The 19,913-nt window shown below is 50.1% G+C and overlaps 1 protein-coding gene across 1 annotated transcript; it reads left to right on the top strand.

Moving 5' to 3' along the window:
• Window positions 1–5,682: 5,682 nt before the first annotated feature.
• On the top strand, window positions 5,683–18,836 carry Stip1 (stress induced phosphoprotein 1). Its single transcript, XM_047519154.1, is given in 16 exon segments — window positions 5,683–5,836; window positions 10,567–10,776; window positions 11,256–11,330; window positions 11,332–11,398; window positions 11,788–11,929; window positions 12,683–12,792; window positions 12,795–12,850; window positions 13,916–14,042; window positions 14,137–14,239; window positions 14,483–14,603; window positions 15,465–15,561; window positions 15,670–15,794; window positions 17,315–17,351; window positions 17,541–17,644; window positions 17,852–18,024; window positions 18,383–18,836. Coding segments are annotated over 16 exon segments (1,629 nt in total). The 5' UTR covers window positions 5,683–5,827; the 3' UTR covers window positions 18,456–18,836.
• Window positions 18,837–19,913: the final 1,077 nt, after the last annotated feature.

Genomic DNA, 19,913 nt, shown 5'->3' with positions numbered 1-19,913 from the left:
GATTACAGGTGTGCACCACCATGCCTGAGGAGTTCTAGAATTAGCTACTACTTTACCCCATAAAACAGAGTAAGTGTTTTAGTAAGCCAGGCAGAAGGAATTGCTTTTACAGACACAAAAGAGCTGAAGAGAAAAGAAACAAAAAGACACAGGGTGGGTTGGTCATTGCAGTTACCTTCCTAGTAAAGTGGAGACAGGGAGACAGTAAAAGAAAAATAAGCTCAGATTACATCAATTTATCTTTTTGTGTGTAAGGATTATGTCAAAGGGAACATTATCATGCCAATTGAAACCTGTCTTTCTGGGAATTTGTTCTCTCTCTAATCCTGATTTCTTGGAAGTTCAGATAAACAGCTTAGTTGCAGCTTGGTAACCTGGAACTTTGGCCCGAGTGACTCCATTTTAATTTTTAGTGTGGTCTACGGGGCCCAGTGCAGGAACTTAGTTCAAAACAATGCCTCTTACAATTTACATTTAACTGACTGAACCACGGTCCCTGCCCTCATGAACTGGCATCCAGTGTGGGAGGCCCAGGGCAAATAGTATTCAGATACAGGGCACTTCAAACAGTGCAGGAAAAACCAGAATGGCAAAAGCACATGGAAGCAGAGGGAAGGGGGTGTCCCCAAGAGCGGGGCAGACCCACAGTGCCACCTGGGACTTGGATTGGATGCTAAGTACAGTGGGGCTGCAACTAGGGAGCAGAGGATCCCCTGCAGGAGGTGCCTCTGGCTGCTGGGTGGGAGGCTGTGAGGAAGGTTGGCCACTGGAAGCCATTAGAGATACATGCCAGGTGGGGCTGGGAGGTGGGGGTGGAGCCTGCACCGCAAGGGGCCATGGGAACTTCTAAATTCAGAAAAAAGTCCTCGCTGGCTTTTCTGGCTGCCTACTGTTGTGGGACACCTTCACTACCTTGCTCTAGTGGATAGAAACAGTGGCCATTTAGTTGCACCTGTTATTTGGGATTTGGTCAGGGCTCAGAGGTGATTCTTTGGCTTCCTGTGACCTCTGCAAGGGTCACTTGGTGTGATTCACTGGAGGCTAGGTTGAGCTGGAGTGGGCTGGGATGGCAGGAACAGCTGACTCTCTCAGTGGTACATCACGGTGGCCTCAGGGCAGTCAACACAGAGTGTCCCCAAGTGGGCATGGTGGCACACACCTGTAACCAGTGATTCAGGAGGCGGATGGCAAACTGGAGGCCAGCCTCGACTTAGCAAGACAGTGTCTCAAAATAAAAAGGGTTGGGGGTGTAGCTCAGTGGTGTCACTGTGTTCAATCCCCAGTACAAAAAAAAAAAAAAAAAAAAAGAAAGAAAGAAAAGAAAGGCCACGTTTTACATTTCTCAACCTCAATCGTATTGAATTTGGGACCAAATAATTGGAGGGAGCTATCCTGGGTTATGTAGGCTATTCAGCTGCATCCTTGGTCACTAGCTCAGACACATACCACCAACCAAAAATGTCTCCATGTCAGGTGGTGTTACATGCCTAAGATCCCAGCGACTCAGGAAGCCGAGGCAGGAGGATCACTTGAGTTCAAGAGTTGGAGACCAGCCTGGGCAACATACCAGATCTATACCAAAACATAAAATATAAGAAAAGATAAATGAACAGCAGTGTCTCCAGACAGTGCCAAGTGTCGGCTAGGAACGTAACTGCCCTGGTTAAGAACCACTGTCTTGGGATCCGTCTACTGTGACTCTAGGCCTCCATCCCATGTCAGGGAATTTCATCCCCCCAAATTGGGGTCTGGTCCCCAAACAGGTAGCCCCAAGTTGGGAGATCATGTGATTCCCTACCTCCTGAGAGGGGTTCTAGTCTCTATCAGGGCTGATGGAGAGATGGAGAGGCCCCCATTAGACTTGTCTTAGTGGGAACTTGAAGGACAGAAGCTCTTTCCCACTCCCGATCCAACCCCAACCCTCATGACCTGGGTGCCCAGGCTAGAAGGCTCCTTGCAGAGTGTCTTACAAAGTTGTCTCCTGACTCTGGCCACCAGCTCAGGAAGCCAACACTCCTTCCTACTTCCCAGTCAGAGGTCAGGGTAGTTGAGGGGGAGCAGAGGGGTTTGGACTGAGGGGTTTGAACCGGTTGATAGAATCTGCTGATGGGATGTGGGTGAATGAGAAGAGTCAAGAATGTCTTCATAGTTTCCAGATTGAAGCACTGGAAAGACAGGGATGCCATGGATGAGGGGGAAGTCAAGGCAAGAACAGGTTGAGGGAGAATATTGGGAGCCCAATTTGAACCAGTGGAGAAGTCCACTTGTCATCCCAGGGCAGATGCCAAGCTGGATAGACAAGCCTGGAACTTGGGAGCATGCTCCAGGCTGCAGCCAGAATTATGGGAGTCATCAGAGATGGTATTTATAGCCATGAGACTGGCTGAGATCACCTAGGGAGGGAGTGTGGAGAGTGAGGTCCTGGACTGGGCTCTGCGCTGTCTGATTAATAATAATCAGATAATAATTACCATCACTTTAGTCCTTGAAGCATCTGGCACAGTGCCTGGCTCTCTGTACAAGTTCACTGCGTTGGACAGAATTTTTTTTCCCCCTACTTTATCCACCTCAACTTTCCCCACTAGTCAGGATTCAGTCTATCTGAATAAAGACCTGGGATGCCAGATGCAGAGGCGCACGCTGTAATCCCAGCAGCTTGGGAGACTGAGGCAGGAGGATCACGAGTTCAAAGCCAACCTCAGCAATTTAGTGAGGCCCTAAGCAACTTAGCAAGACCCTGTTTCAAAAATTTAAAAAATGTATAGAAAGTGCTGGAGATGTGGCTCAGTGGTTAAGCACCCTGGGTTCAATCCCTGGGACCAAAAAAAAAAAAAAAGAGGCCTGGGAATTAGGATCACTGAGTTAAGTTGGAAATGTGAATATTCTCTAGGAGTTTCTCAAAACCCAGAATTAAATATTTTTTTGGAGTGGGGGATTGAATTCAGGGGCACTTGACCACTGAGCTACATCTCCAGCCCTTTTTTTGTATTTTATTTAGAGACAGGGTCTCACTGAGTTGCTTAGCACCTCGCTTTTGCTGAGGCTGGCTTTAACTCTTGATCCCCTGCCTCAGCCTCCAGAGACGCTGGGATTACGGGCCTGCACCACTGGGCCTGACCAGAATGAAATCTGGCTCTCACAAGATTGAACCCGATATTCTGAAATCCCCACTCCCGTAGCAAAAGTTCTTCAGAATCCTGACCTGCAACCATCCTGCATCGCTACTCCCCATCTGTGCTGAACTTCAACTATTTGACTTTTTCTGATATTAAGAGAACTTTAAAACTGGGAATTTGCGCTGCAGGAAACTGGTCACACTCATTAACCCCTTCAGTCTCTCGCCCAATTCAGGAGCTATGGTCTCAAGTTGACTCCAAATGCAGCCCTCGACCTTTCCACACCCTGAAGACAGAGGCACCGAAATAGCAGCATGAGTCACTCAGGGACTGTCATGTGATGCACAGGCCAGGATGCCTTCTGCAGTGGAACTCCCATGTTGCAGGGACCTGGGCTAAGGAAAGGGGACACTGGCCATTCCATGTGGCTGCCTCCCTGTCCCCCTCAGGGGGGCTCCAAGTTCACCAAGAGGTTTGGAAAAGCCTGAGTTGGTGGAACTGATAAGAGTTCACATTTTTCCATGTTTCAAAGTAAATTTACCATGGTGGTGATGGAGTTGCCTCACGGTGCCCCACTTATCCACCTTCTAAACTTTCACATCTCCTTAAGAAGCTTGTTTTCTTTCTTTTCTCCACCCCACCACCCTATTGGGAATTGAACCAAAGGGTGCTTTACTACTGAGCTACATCCCCAGTCCTTTTCATTTTTTGTGAGACATGGGTGGGACTCACGTCCAGGCTGGCCTCAAACCTGCTGAGGCTGACCTTGAAATTTTGATCCTCCTGCCTCAACCTCCAAAGTCACTGGAATTATAGGCATGCACCACTGCGAGCTGCCCCAAAGTGATTTTTGTGTGTTTCACTCATACTATTTTACCCAGTACTTACAATTACCCCTGATGCCCAATAGGATGTTTGATACTATTTGATGAATTAATGAATGCCTACTATGTGTCAGGTACTGTGCAACACTTCAGGAACTCCAAGATAAAGGAAAACAGACACAAGGCCCTCACTGACTGACCTGACTGCAGTGCTGATACCAAAATCATTTGAGCAGAGAAGTGCATAGCCCACAGTTGGATAAAAGAGGTAAACACTGAACAGACGTCAGTGTGCTTGCAGGCCACCAGCTGTCAAGGAACCTTGAAAGTGCAGGCAGCCTGAAAGATGGGCAGTTACCCCAGCAGAGGGATGAAGTGAAGAAGTCCACCTAGTTCAAGAACAGAGACATCACTGCGGCTGGAGAGGACAGGGAAAGGTGGTGGGAAAAGCAGACCTGCTTAGGTAGGTCCTAACTGGCACCCCAAGGCCTCCGTGAGTTTTGAGGGAGGATCATTAGGTATGATATCGGCTGTCATTTTGGTTGCTGAGAATGGAAGAGACACAGCTGGATGAGGAGCAGGTACTGGCAAAAAGGGGCCACTTTAAACCCTGGGGGGTGATGGCACTATCCATAGCAGGTAGGAGGAGGATACAGCAGGGTCCCAAGACTCATCCAACTCCTCGCCCGCCCCAATCGGAAGACCCTTTGCTCCAATAACCACATCACACCCCGCAAGCAAAAGCAGGTCCTTCCCGCCCTAGGCCCCTGCATGTCTTGCCTAGCTTCCGCATTTGGGGCTGGGGCTTAAGGCTGCACCAGGCCGCCCTGGCCCACAGGTGAGGTAGATCATTCCACTGTTTCCTAACACTGCCGCTTGAATCCCCCTCGCTCCTCCGTTACCAAACCCTGCACCCAAGGGTTCAGAGAGGGTGTGCAGCTCTGCTGAGGACACCCAGAGGGCCAGCCGCCCCGCGGCGGGGAGAGCCCAGGCCTGTCCAGCCCAAACCCGGCACCCTCACGGCCTCGCGGCCTTTTTTTGAACATTCGAAACCCAAGGGCTGGGATTCAGGGAAGTGCAGGACCCCAAATCGGGGCGCTGGACAGCGCGGGCACCCATCGATCAACAGCCAGGCTCTCCCGAGGCCAGCCCCGACCGTCACCCCAAAGGCTGGGGCCCCCAAGCCTGACGCACGGGGGAGGAGCGGATCGTGTCGGCCGAATTCTCCGCGGAGTGCGGCGGGAAGTCGCCCTAGAGGCCAGTCCCGCGGCCGCCCGAGTCCCAGCGACAGAGGGTGCTCGTGGCCTCAGACTCCAGTCAAGCACCGCCCGGCGAAACCAGGCCCTCTGCAGGGCAGCAATTTAAACCTATCAGCGCAAAGAGTTGACAACTCCCCGCCCAATTGAAGTTTTTTTTTTTATTCTGAAGGCGGTCGCGTCATAGAGTCCTGCAGCCCAATGAGAGAGGTGGAAATTTCCAGAAAGAACAGGACCAATGGGCGCGGCCACTTCGTCCGCGATTGACTGACCAAGCCACCAATCCGTGTGGCAGAGGTCCGCTCCTCCCTCCTTTCGTAGAGCCTGCGATGGGCGGGGCTTTGGCAGGAGCGTCCAATCCGAGGTGCGGAGGAGGCAGGGTCGAAGCTATTACTCCCCGATGTCCAATGAGAGGGAAGCAAAGATGATGGGCTGGACTTCAAGCCAATAATGGAGTAGTACAGAGAACCTCCTGGAGGAGCTCGACCAGTGAGCAGGCGAGGAAGGGGCGGGCACCGGAGTCCCGGCAGCTTCTAGTAGGTTCCAGAAGGCGGCGCGTGCGGTTGGGAACGCGGAGCGGACGGGAACGCCGAGGGGACGGATTCGATTCAACGGGGTTCCGGGCCAGGCTATGGAGCAGGTGAAGGGGGAGGGGCGGGCTGAGGCCCGGGTGCCTTTTGGGGTCCGACGGGGACCAGGCCGTGGCGGAGGGGCGGGGTGAGGCGGGCGCCGGGCCGGGGCGCGCAGCTGAGGCGGGGAGGCGAGGGCGGTGAGGGCCGTGGCCGCGGCCGCAGGGCGGAGGGAATCTGCAACGCGGCCCCGGCCGGGGGGAGCGCCCATCGCCCATGGCTCGGCGAGGACGGCCAGAGGAGGCCCAGGTTCGGGCAGGAGGCGGGCCCGCGGCGGGAAGAGGGGCCGCGGCCGAGCCCCGGGGGCTTCCCGAGAGGTGGCTGCCGGCTAAGCGGCGGGGTGGCGCCGGCCGCACTGAAGACTGGAGGTGGGCGAGGGGCCTCAGTTGACACCGGGAGGTCTCGATCTGGGAGACCGATCCTGCCGATGGAGGAGCCACCCAGTACTTGGCCACGGAGAAGTTGGAAAATCCCAGAGAGCGGGGATCGCAGTTACCCTGGGAGTAGCTGGGGCACTCAGCAGCCTGGGACCCAGTTGGGGAAATGCTCCTTTTGTGCATCTTGGAAGGTCAGCATAGAAAAGTTAGTGGCGCCGGCCGACTTTGCTGATGCAAGGGAGGGTGTTGCAAAGTCCTTGGGAGGAATTCTGTCTCCACCTGTGTTTTACAAACGTATGCGCAGCCCCTCCCCCTCTTTGTCTGTGTGTGACCGTAGGGTGACTGAGGACTGACACCTCTGGAAAGTCGGTTTCTGATTACACAGGAATTAGTAGCTATAGCATAGTGAGCAGCCAGAAGTTAACTTGCCTCCACGCAGCATTTAGGGGGCCGAGTTGAAGCTGCTGCTGTTGCTTTTCATGACTTGGTGAAGTCCATAGTGGCTTACAAGCTGAAAGGTCTAAGAGGTTTCGTTGCATCGGAAACCGTCTTTGCGTTCTAGTGATTCATCTGGAAAAGACAAAACAGCTCACTCTTTCTGCAAAAAAGCTGCAAAACTGAACCTTTTAGTGTGGTTATAGTCGCTGCTCCTGTAGCCAAAGTCAAAGCTTCCTGGTTAATGAATAAGAAAGTGGAAATGGAGATGTTAATGGACTTTTTATGCCTTAATAATATGCCTTTAAATTCTATTTAGGATTAAATGGGGTATAGTACAGGCAAGAAAAAGGTTTCTGGTGTGTGACAAGAACAAGAAAGGCTGTTGCTCTTAACAAAACCTTTTGGTTAGAGGTGCCAGGGATTGAACCCAGGGCCCTGAGCCTGCAGGTGTGCTCTGTCCTGAGCTACACCCCCAGCCCAAAACAGTTTTCTCAAAAAATTATACCAACCTTACAGAAGCATAAGCATAGGTAGACTGGTTGACTGAACTCAGGACTACAAAATTACCCAAGGAATGTACACATGACTTTCCTTTTTGTTACCATTTTTTCCACATTTACAGTTTATTAATTGTTATTTTTAGAAGATGAGGCTCTCACCCAGGCTGGGCCCACATTCACAGGCTCTGGAGAGCCGTCCTCCTCTCTCAGCCTCCTGAGTAGCTGGGACCACAGCGCACACCACTGTACCAGACTTGCTTTCATTTTAATCTGTGAAGTCCTTATTTTAGTTTTAGGAAATATTCAGGATGGACAAATTGAAGTGATCAAATACACTTTTGGGGGGGTATTAGTGGTTGAACCATTTGATGATTTTACAACTGAACTATATCCTCAGGCCTTTTTATTTTATTTTGAGATAGGGCCTTACTAGGTTGCTGAGGCTAACTTGAAACTTGTGATTCTCCTGCCTCAGCCTTCTCAGTTGCTGGGATGACAGGTATGTGCCACCAGGCCACCGCACAGTGATACACTTTTTACATTTGGCCAATATAGATTGTCAACTCTAGATATTTTTTTTCAGCAGTGCCAGGCAGTTGAACCCAGGGCCTTCAGCATAGTAGGCAGGAGCTTTTCAGAGTCATTCTCTGTCATACAGAATGCCTTTTTTCGTTTCTCATATTTATTTTTATTTTTTGTGGTATTGGGGTTCAAATTCAGGAACACTTTATTTATGTTTTATTTTGAGACAGGTTCTCACTTTGACCCTGACTGCCCTTGAACATGGTGATTCTCCTGCCTCGGCCTCCTGAGTCACTAGGATTGTAGGTGTGCTCCACAGCCCTGGCTCACTTTTTTTCCCTCTTTGTGGTACTGGGGATTTCTTGTCCAGTTGCCCGGGCTAACCTCAAACTTAAACTCCCATCTAATTCTGACCTGCAGTGGGAAAGGAAATCAGTTTTTTAGGTCCCAGCCAGTGGTTTTTTTTTTTGTTTGTTTGTTTGTTTGTTTGTTTGTTTGTTTTTTGGTTCTGGGGATTGAGCCCAGGTCCTGTGCTGGTGTCTTCTGTTTCACCTGCTCTTTTAAAATACTAGTCAAGAGCTGGGTGTGGTGGAGCATACCTGCAATTCCATCAACTTAGGAGACTGAAGCAGGAGGATACCAAGTTTGAGGCCAGGTTCAGCAACTTAGTGAAACTCTAGGCAACTTGTGAGACCTTGTCTCAAAATAAGAAAGGGGGCTGGGGGTGGAGCTTAGTGGTAGAGAACCCCAGCACCAAAAAATAAAATGTTGGTTGTGACCTACAAAATTGATTTCTCACCCCACTGCAGGTTAGTATTGGGTTTGAAAAATGCTTTTCTGGAAGATAGGCAAGAACTTCACAAAGCTGTTGCTTAGCTGCCTTCCCCCACCCCCTAATTTTTTAAATTATAAGGATCTCACTTAAGTTGCTGAGTCTGGTTTTGGACTTGGTATTCTGCTTCAGGCTTCCAATTTGCTGGAATTGTAGGCCTGTGCCACCATGCTAGGTCTCAGTTGCCTCTTAACACCAGTTGAGTGGAGCTTTGTGAAGTTTTGCCTTCATGCCTCAATCCTGGCTCTAATTTTCATGTCCCAATTGTTAAATGTTGGTAGTTTCGCTCTGCCTTTTCCCTCTTTACCCTTGTGTTTGTTTTTTGTCTTTTGGGGATTTTTTGCAGCGTTGGTAATCACACTCAGGGCCTCATGCTAGTCAAGCAAGCACTATACCCCTGAACCACATCCCTAGCACTTCCCCCTTGCCCCTTTAAGATCTCTTCGGATGGGGCACACGCCTGTAATCCTGGCCACTTGGGAAGATGAGGTAGGAGGATTGCAAAATCAGGTCTAGCCTGGGACACTTAATGGATGTCCTGTCTCAAAAGTGCTGGAGATGTAGCTCAGTGGTGGAGTACCCCTGGGTTCCCAGTTTGAATCGCCATTACTGGGGTTGGGGGAGAGATTGCTGTGGATGAAAGTTCCTGATTGATGTGCATCAAGATTCCAAATTCATTTAACAGAACTCTTGGTACTGAGAGCACTTTACCCCTGAGCTACGTTCCCCAGCCCTTTTCATTTTTATTTGAGACAGGGCCTGAGTAAGTTACTATGGCTGACCTAGAACTGGCAATCTTTCAACCTCAACCTCCCAGACTGCCAAGATTACAGGTGTACACCAACATGCTGGCCAGAATTCATTCTTTAATACACTGGGTCATGGGTTTGTAAAGACTGCTTTAGTAACTCAAATGACATCTGGAATCCCATGGATTATGTTTGTACTTTGAAGGGTGCTTCGGATGTGTGGTGGGTCATCTGACCTTTTATAGGACAACCCTGATAGGCCAGGGCCTCCTTCCTTCACTTTTTAATTACCTGGGTGTGTTCCAGCTTGCATTCTGAATATTTGGGAGGATAGGGAATTTACCTTCTCCATCCGCTGTGTTATAGTAATATTTAAACTTTTTGGGGGAACTAACTTACTTATTTAGGATCAGCATTAATTTACCATGTGGTGACATTTTACTATACCAATAAGTGAAAAATGGTTATCTGATAGAAGGAGACGGTAGCTGAGCCATAAGAGAGTGTGTGTGTGTGTGTGTGTGTGTGTGCGCGCACGCGCGTGCGTGTGTGCGTGAGTGCGTGTATACACATATACACCAGGGGTTGAACCCAGAGGGGGCTTAACCATCGAGCCACATCTCCAGCACTTTTTGCTTTTTTATATTTTATATTGAGACAGAGTCCTGCTAAGTTGCTTAGGGCCTCAGGCTCCCCACATCCCTGGGATTACGAACATGCACCACTGCACTGGTTCCTGAGGAGCATCTTGATGCTCTAGGGGAAGGGAAACCTAGCCGGCCTAAAGCCTGTAGTGTGCAGGAATCTGCACACTTCTCTTCCTTCCGATTGTGTCTCCCTGTGGGAGTGCCTATGCCTGTGCTGTTTTATCATTTGGACTCTTTGGGAATGTGACCCAGTGAATTGGAGTGGGTTGGTTGGTTGGTTGGTTGGTTGGTTTTTGGTGGTGCTGGGGCTTGAACCCAGAGCCTCAAGCATGCTAGGCAAATGCTCTGTCACTGAGCTACATCCTAGCCGTCAGACTTGCTTTTCCATGACAGGAACATGTGGGTATGTTCTGGGGGGCTCTGTCAGCTCAGAGTGAAGTGGGGCTAGAGTTTTTACCAGTCCACACAAGAGCTCCTGGAGAGGAGAGATGGGTTTCTTGGGCCTTGCTGCCCCTGCCCACCCACTGCTGGCTCCCAGAGGCGGGAAATACGAGTGATCGCTCTTTTCTAATCTGTAAATAACCTGTTTATTGGTAACTGGGGGGGAATGTCATCTAAAACCCTGGAGATAGTAGGCTCGTCATGGGGAGAAACTCTAGGCTGCTCTTCTCCTCAGGTGAACGAGCTAAAGGAGAAGGGCAACAAGGCCCTGAGTGCCGGGAACATCGACGACGCGCTGCAGTGCTACTCTGAGGCAATCAAGTTAGATCCTCAGAACCACGTGCTCTACAGCAATCGATCCGCAGCCTATGCCAAGAGGGGGGACTACCAGAAGGCTTATGAGGATGGCTGCAAAACCGTCGACCTGAAGCCCGACTGGGCCAAGGTAAACCTGGGGCAGTTGGGTCTCTAGGTTTTTCCCACAAATGTCTTTGGATAGTCATTGTGGTCTGCAGTGCCTACTGGCAGGTCCTCCTGCCTTGCCTAGTTGCCTGTCCCAGAGGAGTGATGAGTTTGTTTCCCACCCAACCCTTCTCTGCATGAGTATGCCCCGAAAGTAACACCGTATGTGCTTTACCAAGTCTAAGTTAGCATCAGTTGTTAGCTTTTGTACTGCCGAGAGTGAAAAGGCTGCCAAGGAAAACTGACAGCCCTTGGTCATGGTCATCAGATGGATCTGGGTGGGGAAGGTGAGGGTCGATTTGGGCACGATTCTTAAAGACCAGTCTTGATGTGGTATTGTCCTTTTTTTCTTATTGGCGTTCATGGGGATATCTTTTGGTTCATAAAATTGGTTTTTTTGAGTTCATTTGGATTTATGCAGTGTCTTCTTAAAATTTTTGTATCCTTTTTCATGGTTTTAAGGGCTATTCACGAAAAGCAGCAGCTCTTGAATTCTTAAATCGATTTGAAGAAGCCAAGAGAACCTATGAGGAAGGTTTTAAAACATGAAGCAAATAACCCTCAGCTCAAAGAGGGTTTACAGAATATGGAGGCCCGGTTGGCAGGTAGGTACCCCTGTATTTTTTAAAAGGGATTAATCTTGAGGGCCCCTCCTTCCCCCAGTATCATTGGAGTATGAGGGTATAGTAATTCATATGAACTGATTTCATAGTGATGTACTGTGTATTAGATTTGTGTTGCTGTGACCAAAATACCTGACAAGAGACTTGACAGGAGAAAAGGTTGATTTGACCTCCCGCTCTCAGAGGTTCAGTCCCTGGTACTGACTCCATTGCTCTAGGCCCAAGGTGAGACAGAAGAGCAGTCTGCTCCGTGCCTGTCAGCCAGGAGGGAAAGAGGGCCACAGGGCAGAATGGTCCTTCCAGGGCATGGGTGTGAATGTGGGGACACCTCTTATCCAAACCATAACGGGCACCCTCCTTTATTTGAACAGAGAGGAAATTCATGAACCCTTTCAACATGCCTAATCTCTATCAGAAGTTGGAAAGTGACCCCAGGACAAGGGCACTGCTTAGCGATCCTACCTACCGGGAACTGATAGAGCAACTGCGAAACAAACCGTCAGACTTGGCCACGTGAGTAGAGGCAGCACGTTGTCTGGAAAGGGTCAGGAATCCTATGGCAGCAGGTTCCCTGGTCCAGGCTGCAGGGTTTCTACCCTTGCTCTTTCTCCACTGTGTGGCCGGGGTTTATTTATTTGTGTATGTATAGAAAGGGTCAGGAGGAGCATGTATCATAGTCACCTTAGCCTTGCTTTGAATCTGCAAGGCCTCTTCCCTTTTCCTAGATTTTTTTAATTTAAAAAAATTGTTTTTCTTGGCAGTGCTAGGGATCAAACCCACGGCCTTGTGCATGCTAGGCAAGCACTGCTCCTCCACTAGGTGACACCCCCTGCCCTCTCCTAGGATTCTGACCTAGTACCAACCCCACCCTTACCAAAAACAGCCCTCGTGTGCCTGTTAAGTTGGTGGGAAAACAGGGTTGAGAGAAGCATCTGGCGTGGAGATGTGCCTATAAATCCTGTATTGAAATCTGTCACTGTCTGAACCCCTGGCCCCTGAAGTGAGATAGGGAGTTCTATCTATAATAACTCCTTTCTCTGTGTATCTGCTGACCTCAAGTAACACTGTTGACCTTTGCAACTTCATTTTAGAGTTTTGAAGGGTTGAGCAGTTTCCCTTTGTGACTTGTGAGTAGGGTAGAATCCAGCCATCCATTGATGGGTGAGAAGCTTCGGGATATAGGAACCTGACTGTTAAATGATGTTTAGGATCAGTCATGGAGAGGAATAATGGGCTATTTTTCTTCTTTTAAAAAATCAATACTAGGAAACTACAAGATCCCCGGATCATAACCACTCTCAGTGTCCTCATTGGGGTTGATCTGGGCAGTATGGATGAGGAAGAAGAGGCTGCAACACCCCCACCACCTCCTCCCCCCAAAAGGAAACCAAGCCAGAGCCGATGGAAGAAGATCTCCCAGAGAATAAGAAGCAGGTCTCATTTTTCTTTTTACCTCACCATCATGCATTTACAAACAACCACATCACCTAGCATGTGTGTTGGATGGCAACATCTGTAGGTGATGGATAACTAAATTTTTTTGAGTGCTAGGTTTATTGTTAGTTACTCAGGAGGCTGAGATGGGAAAAACACTTCAGCCTAGGAGTTTAAGGACCACCTGGGCAACATAGCAAGACTTTTCTCAAAAAGGGAAAGTTACATATAAAAACAAAGCAAAGACAAAAGATCAGCCTCACAAGAGATTTCATGTATTTTAAAGTGTCTTAGTGCGAGCATGTCTCCTAGTTATCGCAGCTGCCGCACTGCTGCCGTCCTCAGAACTGGACAACACAAGATCGTAGAGTTGAGGATCCACGTCCCTGACGTGGTCTAGAAGAATATTGTCTGCATCCGTCCTTAGGCTTGCTGCTTCCTGGTTGGAAATTGTTGTGATTGAAAGTGTGTCCACTTAGCAACACTCTTCCAACAGGAGGCATGCGTCTGAACAGTTTTATTTCCCTTCTCGTAACAGCAGATTGTTGCCAAATTTAGCACCTTTAAATGGGTGAGCGTTAGTTGCTCAGAGTGTCTCAGCTGGAAAAAGGCCCTCGGTGTGGGTGGTGGTGAGCTGTGCTGGAGACTCCTGCTGCTGCTGTGGCCCCTTCTCCTTTACCACACTCCTCTGCTGACAGCTTGAGCTGGAGACAGCCACACAGTGGGAACCAGGCTTGTGACCACCTCAGTAAAATGTGTCACAAAATTTTACTGTCTTTGCCATCTTTTGAGTTGAGGGAATTTACCTTGAAGCCCTCTTCTTTCTGACAAAGTCAGGAGAGTAGGTGGAAAGGGAGTTTCCGGGAAAGCAAAGATAAGTCTTAATTTTAATGGTTAATACTTGATTGTAAATCTGTGGCTATTTGAAGAAGAGGTCTTTGTTACAGAGAACTTGCCTCCTTAGCCATGTTGTTCGTGCCTTCTCAGTACCCACAGCAAGTGACAGACTCGCTCTTTGGTCTTCTGAGTTAGATTGGCTCAGCATTCACTTCCAACCCCATCTAGGCACTGAAAGAAAAGGAGCTGGGGAATGACGCCTACAAGAAGAAAGACTTCGACACAGCCTTGAAGCACTACGACCGGGCCAAGGAGCTGGACCCCACCAACATGACTTACATCACCAATCAAGCAGGTGAGGCCCAGAAGCCAGGTCAGGGGGGTTGGTCGGCACTTTCTGAGGAAAGAGGCAAGGACTGACTTTTTTTCTCCACCATCCTGCCCGGCAGCTGTATACTTTGAAAAGGGCAACTACAATAAATGCCGGGAGCTTTGTGAGAGCGCCATCGAAGTGGGGAGAGAGAACCGAGAAGACTATCGACAGATTGCCAAGTACGCTTGACCTCCTGCGTGCCTCCAGTAGTGCGGAGGATTGCTGGCTACCACTTCGGTGTCCCTGCATGGGGAGGAGGAGTGCTGGCTGCTGAGCCTGCCGTGATAGGAAGGGGCTGGAGAGGTGGTCACAAGGTCTGAGAGGTGCCAGGGCAGCAGCATGGGCCTCCTTCCTCTGTAGGGGCTGACCCCTTCTCTGGCTCTGTCCTCAGCAGATGCTTTTCTCTCTTCCATCTTTACCAGAGCTTATGCGCGAATTGGTAACTCCTACTTCAAAGAGGAAAAGTACAAGGATGCCATCCATTTCTACAACAAGTCCCTGGCTGAGCACCGAACCCCGGATGTGCTCAAGAAGTGCCAGCAGGTGAGTTGGAGAGAACCGGGCATTGTTCATTGGGCTGGGGGTGGAGCTCAGGCTCCTGTACGAGCTAGTGCTATTTAAGTAGCAGCAACTCTGGTCATCTTCCGTGATACTGGCCTTTTCACATAGTGTTGACATCATGTTGGAAAATATGAGTGCTTCACAGTCTTTTATATTGGCCACGATTTCCACCTTTAATTGCGGTAATGTTGAGGACTGGTGCTGGGGGGGGTGGGGCACCTGTAATCCCAGCCTCTTGGGAGGCTGAGGCAGGGTAACCATAAAGTTTGAGGCTTGTCTCAAAAATTGTAAAAAGGGCTGGGGATGTAGCACCCCTGGCTTCAAATCCCTGGGACCAAAAAAAAGTTTGAGGATCAGTGCATTGACAGTTACAGTTTTTATTGTAACTTAACATTCTGTGTAGACACCATATGTCATAAATAACATAGGAGGGTGGTTTTGTTCACAGAAAGATTGGTGAGGCCAGGTTTGATGGCATATGCCTGTCTAACTTGAACCCAGGAGTTCAGGGCCAGCCTGAGCAACGTAGAAAAAAAAAAAAATGTGCTGTTCAGGTGGGCAGTATTCTCTCACTGGGCACGTGTCTGAACGAAGTGCACATCAGCACCAGGCCCTGCTTTGTGACATGCCGTGATGATAAATGCAGAATGTTTTCCTGTCCTGCCATTGAACCCAAGGCATCCAGCATGCCAAACCCACACACTCTGTACCACTGAGCTGCATCCCCAGCCCAAGATTATCAAGTTCCCAAAACAAAATTAGATCTTGCCAGCAGAATTCTAAAAATGTTACGTTCATGGCAGTTTAAGTTACTATTCCAAGAATCTTTTTCTTTTTTCTTAGGCAGAGAAAATCCTGAAGGAGCAAGAGCGACTGGCCTACATCAACCCTGACCTGGCATTGGAGGAGAAGAACAAGGGCAATGAATGTTTTCAGAAAGGTGTCCGTGGTGGGAGGTGGGGCTGAGAATGTTCCCAATGTGGCACACCATACTTGAAGGGAGAGAGTGACTTATCGCTTGTCTGAAGCATCTGTTTTCCTTTTCCAGGGGACTACCCCCAGGCCATGAAGCACTATACCGAAGCCATTAAGCGGAATCCACGAGATGCCAAACTGTACAGCAATCGAGCTGCCTGCTATACCAAACTCCTGGAGTTCCAGCTGGCCCTCAAGGTGAGAAGATCTGGGGGGCCAGCTGCGTTACTGTGAACCTTTGGGCTCCAACTCTCTCCTTGTTTTCTTCCATCAACAGGTCGATGTTTTCTCTTTGAGTCCAGATTCGTGGTGGTAGTACTTGTGGGTATAAACTATGGGGCCTGTGTTTACCTGGCACTGGCCCTTGGTGCTGGTGGTTGGGAGTGAGTACCGGGGAGAGGGTGTTGAGGACACACCACCTTCCTTGAGAACCCTGAAGCATTTTCCTTTCTATTGTCCTTCACTTTTTGTGCATCAGGTTGGGGGTGCTGGGATTGAACCCAGGCCCTTGCACATATGAAGCAGGTGCTCTGCCACCGAGTTGTTAACCCCCAGCCCCTGTTTAACCAGTTCAGGTGTTCAGTGCAGGGCGTGGGGTCCACCCACACTCCATGGACTGTCTACAGGTTGCCGTCTCCTCAACTGAAACTTGCCCTGGTCACCGCTGCCCTGCTTTATGACTTGACTTTTCTGGGTGCCTTAGAAGTGGAGCACTACACGATTTGTCTTTTGTAACTGGCTTCGTCCACTTAGCCCAGCATCTCTAGGTTGGTTTGTCGGGGACGCCCTGTTGTTCCCATGGTAACAGTGCCCTCCTTCTGCCCGTTTCTTGGTGTTTAGTTCACCTGTAGGTAGGTCTGCTCTTGGTCAAACCGTGGTTCTGTTGGAAACTGGAGAGTTGGTTCCATATCCTTCTGGAATGTGAGGCACTCTGTTTTTATTTTTCATTTTGAGACAGGGTCTCGAACTTGGTCCTCCTGCCTTCTGTGTACCTGGGTTTACAGACATGTGACCATCACACCTGGCGTAGTTTTTTATTTTGAATATATTTAAACAGAAGAATACACAGTGAATATCTTATTCTCCATTTAAATATTGACACTTGCTGAACCTTTTGTGAAGAAGAATTAGGCCAGACCTGGTGGCACACACTGGTATTCCCAGCTAATTAAGAGGCTGGGGGACTGGGTTGTGGCTCAGTGGCAGAGCACCTGCCTAGCACATGTGAGACACTGGGTTCCATCCTTACCACACATTAAATAAATAAATACACAAATAAATAAAGGCATTGTGTCTGTGTACAACTAAAATGTATAGAGAGAGGGAGAGACTGACGCAGGCTGTAGGTCTCTTGAACCCAGTAGTTAGAGGCCCAGATAGCCAAAACTCAGGTAGTGTAGTGCCCTATAACCTTAACGTCCATACATTGTGATTTTCCTGTGTGTCCAAAACTGTGTCTTGAGTTTTGAGTCTCAGTGTCAAGACTGATGTGTTTGTGGCTGTTATATTCTCTCCCTAGAACTTGTGTAGAGTCAGCCGTCATTTTGTGTGGGCTGGTGACCTGGAGTGGTCTCTCCTGTGCTGTTGCCCAGCTTTCTCCTGTCCTGCTTAACCTCTCAAGTAACCCAGGGCCCAAGACAAGCAGGAGTGGCAGGGGCGAAAGCCACGGCCTGAGTGAGCCATGAGAGAGCCTAATTCCTTCTGCTGCTTCTTTCTAGGACTGCGAGGAATGTATCCAGCTGGAGCCAACTTTTAGTAAGTGCCTTTTCTGCCTCTTTCCTCTCCCCTCTCCCCTGGTTCTGGCCAAAGGACTGAGGAGAAAGAAGGGGCAAGGGCTTGGGGTCTGTAGGACTTTGCATCCTATGGAAGGGTTGGTGGGTGGAGGAAGAGGCTGGCGCCCTGGAGGCTGTTAGGGAGAACGCCTCCCCTCTGGTTTGTCTGTAGTCAAGGGTTACACGCGGAAAGCAGCTGCCCTGGAAGCCATGAAAGACTACACAAAAGCCATGGATGTGTACCAGAAGGCCCTGGACCTGGACTCCAGCTGCAAGGTGGGCTGCCGCTGGCCTTCAGTGGACCCGCCCCTGCCTTTTCTGCTCTTCGGGTCTTTTCTGTGTTTTCTCTCTGTTCTTGCCTCAGTTTCTCTGCCTGCTTCTCCTCCCCCTCGTCCCTTTTCCGTAATCTCTGGGGTCTTGGCACTGCTGCAGCAGTTAGCCAGGTGATGATGGTGCCCTCCCGCTTTGCCTTCTGGAATGCAGGAGGCAGCAGATGGCTACCAGCGCTGCGTGATAGCACAGTACAACCGACATGACAGCCCCGAGGACGTGAAGCGACGGGCCATGGCCGACCCTGAGGTGCAGCAGATAATGAGCGACCCAGCCATGCGGCTCATCCTGGAACAGATGCAGAAGGACCCCCAAGCACTCAGCGAGTAAGCCAAATTGGGGAGGAAATGGCTGACCTTGCAGGAAATGTGGGCCGGGTGCGATCCGTCTAGGAGGAATTGTGGAAGTCTTAAGATGACTGGAGAGGTTGGCGGTGGGAGGAGGTGGAGGAGGCGCCATTCCCTCTTAGTTCTGCGGCCGAAGCATTAGTTGGAAAGATGGTTTTTCCTGGGAGGAAGGTCTTGGCGTCAGCTGTCCAGGTGCACAGCGGGCCTGGCAGCCCTCCCCAGCCTCTCCCAGCGGGTGACGCCTTCTCAGGGTGTGGGTTAGAGCTTGCTCTTGAGAGTCAGGAAACCTTTTTTAAGGTCAAGTATCATTCCAAGCCACTTTCTTTTTCCTCTGTAGACACTTAAAGAATCCCGTAATAGCGCAGAAGATCCAGAAGCTCATGGATGTGGGTCTGATCGCGATTCGGTGATGACTTGTTCATCTCTTCCCTTCACCTTCTTGGAAAGACGAGCTGGGATGGCGGCAGGCAGCATGGTGCGGGGGGAGAGGGAGAAAGAGCAGCCTGTCTTTATATTTATACCTGCCTACGGGGAAGACGCTGACCCAGCCGCCGCCCTGGGCCCTCTGAGCCCCGCATGGTCTCCTCACTGCTGCCCTTGGGTTCCGTGTCTCCTTCCCTGCCCCCTCAGTCGCTGTCTCGGCTGCTCCCCATAGTTAGTTATTTTTTATTTGGGGCAGTGGGCATATGTGGGGAGGGGAGGGTGTTCTTCCCAACCTGGGGTCCCAGCTGTCTTCACATTGTTAACTCCACGCCTTCTCCAATAAAATAAGCCAATCAGGTGTGGTGACATGTTGCTGTGGCCTTGAATGTTTTTTTCCCCACCCCCCAGTAAAGACTCCCTCACAGATGACCCTAGACTGGTGGAGGTGTGCGTGAGGGGTGGCCATGCTGGCCACCTGAGCCTGGTCTTTTCCGATGGACCATGGGGACCCCTGGCTGGGTGTGAGCGCCACTTGATTCCACAAGATGGCCACTAGGTGGTGCAGTTGCCCAACTCCTGAAGGTGGCCTCTGACTCCCGCTTGATGAAAGTGGCATTAGGTTCAGGTGGACTCAGGGTGGTCCCCATGCTGTGGATTCTCCATTCTTACATTAAAACCAACTCGATCTAGAGAGCCAACCCAGAACCGAAGGATCATGAGAGGCTCACCTCGAGAGGAGCTACCGTCGGCTGCTCTGTTAAGGGCAGGAGCTGGCTACTGTCATCTGGCAGCTTTCGTACTGAGCTGTGCTTTATGGTCGCAGCAATCTGTTTCCCAAAGCCCCCTTCCTGGGCTGAAGAGGCTTCTGGGACTGTAGTATACTTCCTCATTTGCTCCCAGCTCTGCTTCCTGGGCTAGCAGCAGGCTGTACTTCCTGCTGCCCTGGGTTTGCATAAGCTGCTCTTCCCCTGGGAATCCCCAGCCTTGCCCCTGAGGGAGGCCCACTGCTGTGGTGGAGGCTCCCACCTCCAGGCCCAAGTTAGGCCACAGAGATCCTCTGATCCTCTGAGGTGACAGGCATCATCCTCTGGCTAACTTAGGGAGCACACGGCAAGTCGTGCTATCAGTCACAAAAAATGGTGAGACAGTGCCCGAGGGAGGTTGTGAAAGGCCAGGAAAACCTTTTCAGTACTGGGGATACAACCAAGGTTTCATCCCCTGAGCTGCTTCCCAGCTTTTTTTTTTTTTTTTTAAGTTTTGGGATAGGGTCTTAACTGAATTGCCAGGCTGACTTCCAACTTGGGATCCTCCTGCCTCAGCCTTCTGAGTCTGGGATCACAGGCACGTGCCACCATATCCTGGCTGGGAACGATTTCACTGTTCTGGGCAGCTCCACGGTTGACAGGCTTGGGAACGAGGCTATTCGGAGGTAGAAAGCAGCACGG

This window comes from Sciurus carolinensis, chromosome 11 (assembly GCF_902686445.1).
Source record: "Sciurus carolinensis chromosome 11, mSciCar1.2, whole genome shotgun sequence".
Lineage (NCBI taxonomy): Eukaryota > Metazoa > Chordata > Mammalia > Rodentia > Sciuridae > Sciurus > Sciurus carolinensis.
Note: the sequence above shows the minus strand (reverse complement) of the source record. Positions and strands in the feature narration are given on the sequence as shown.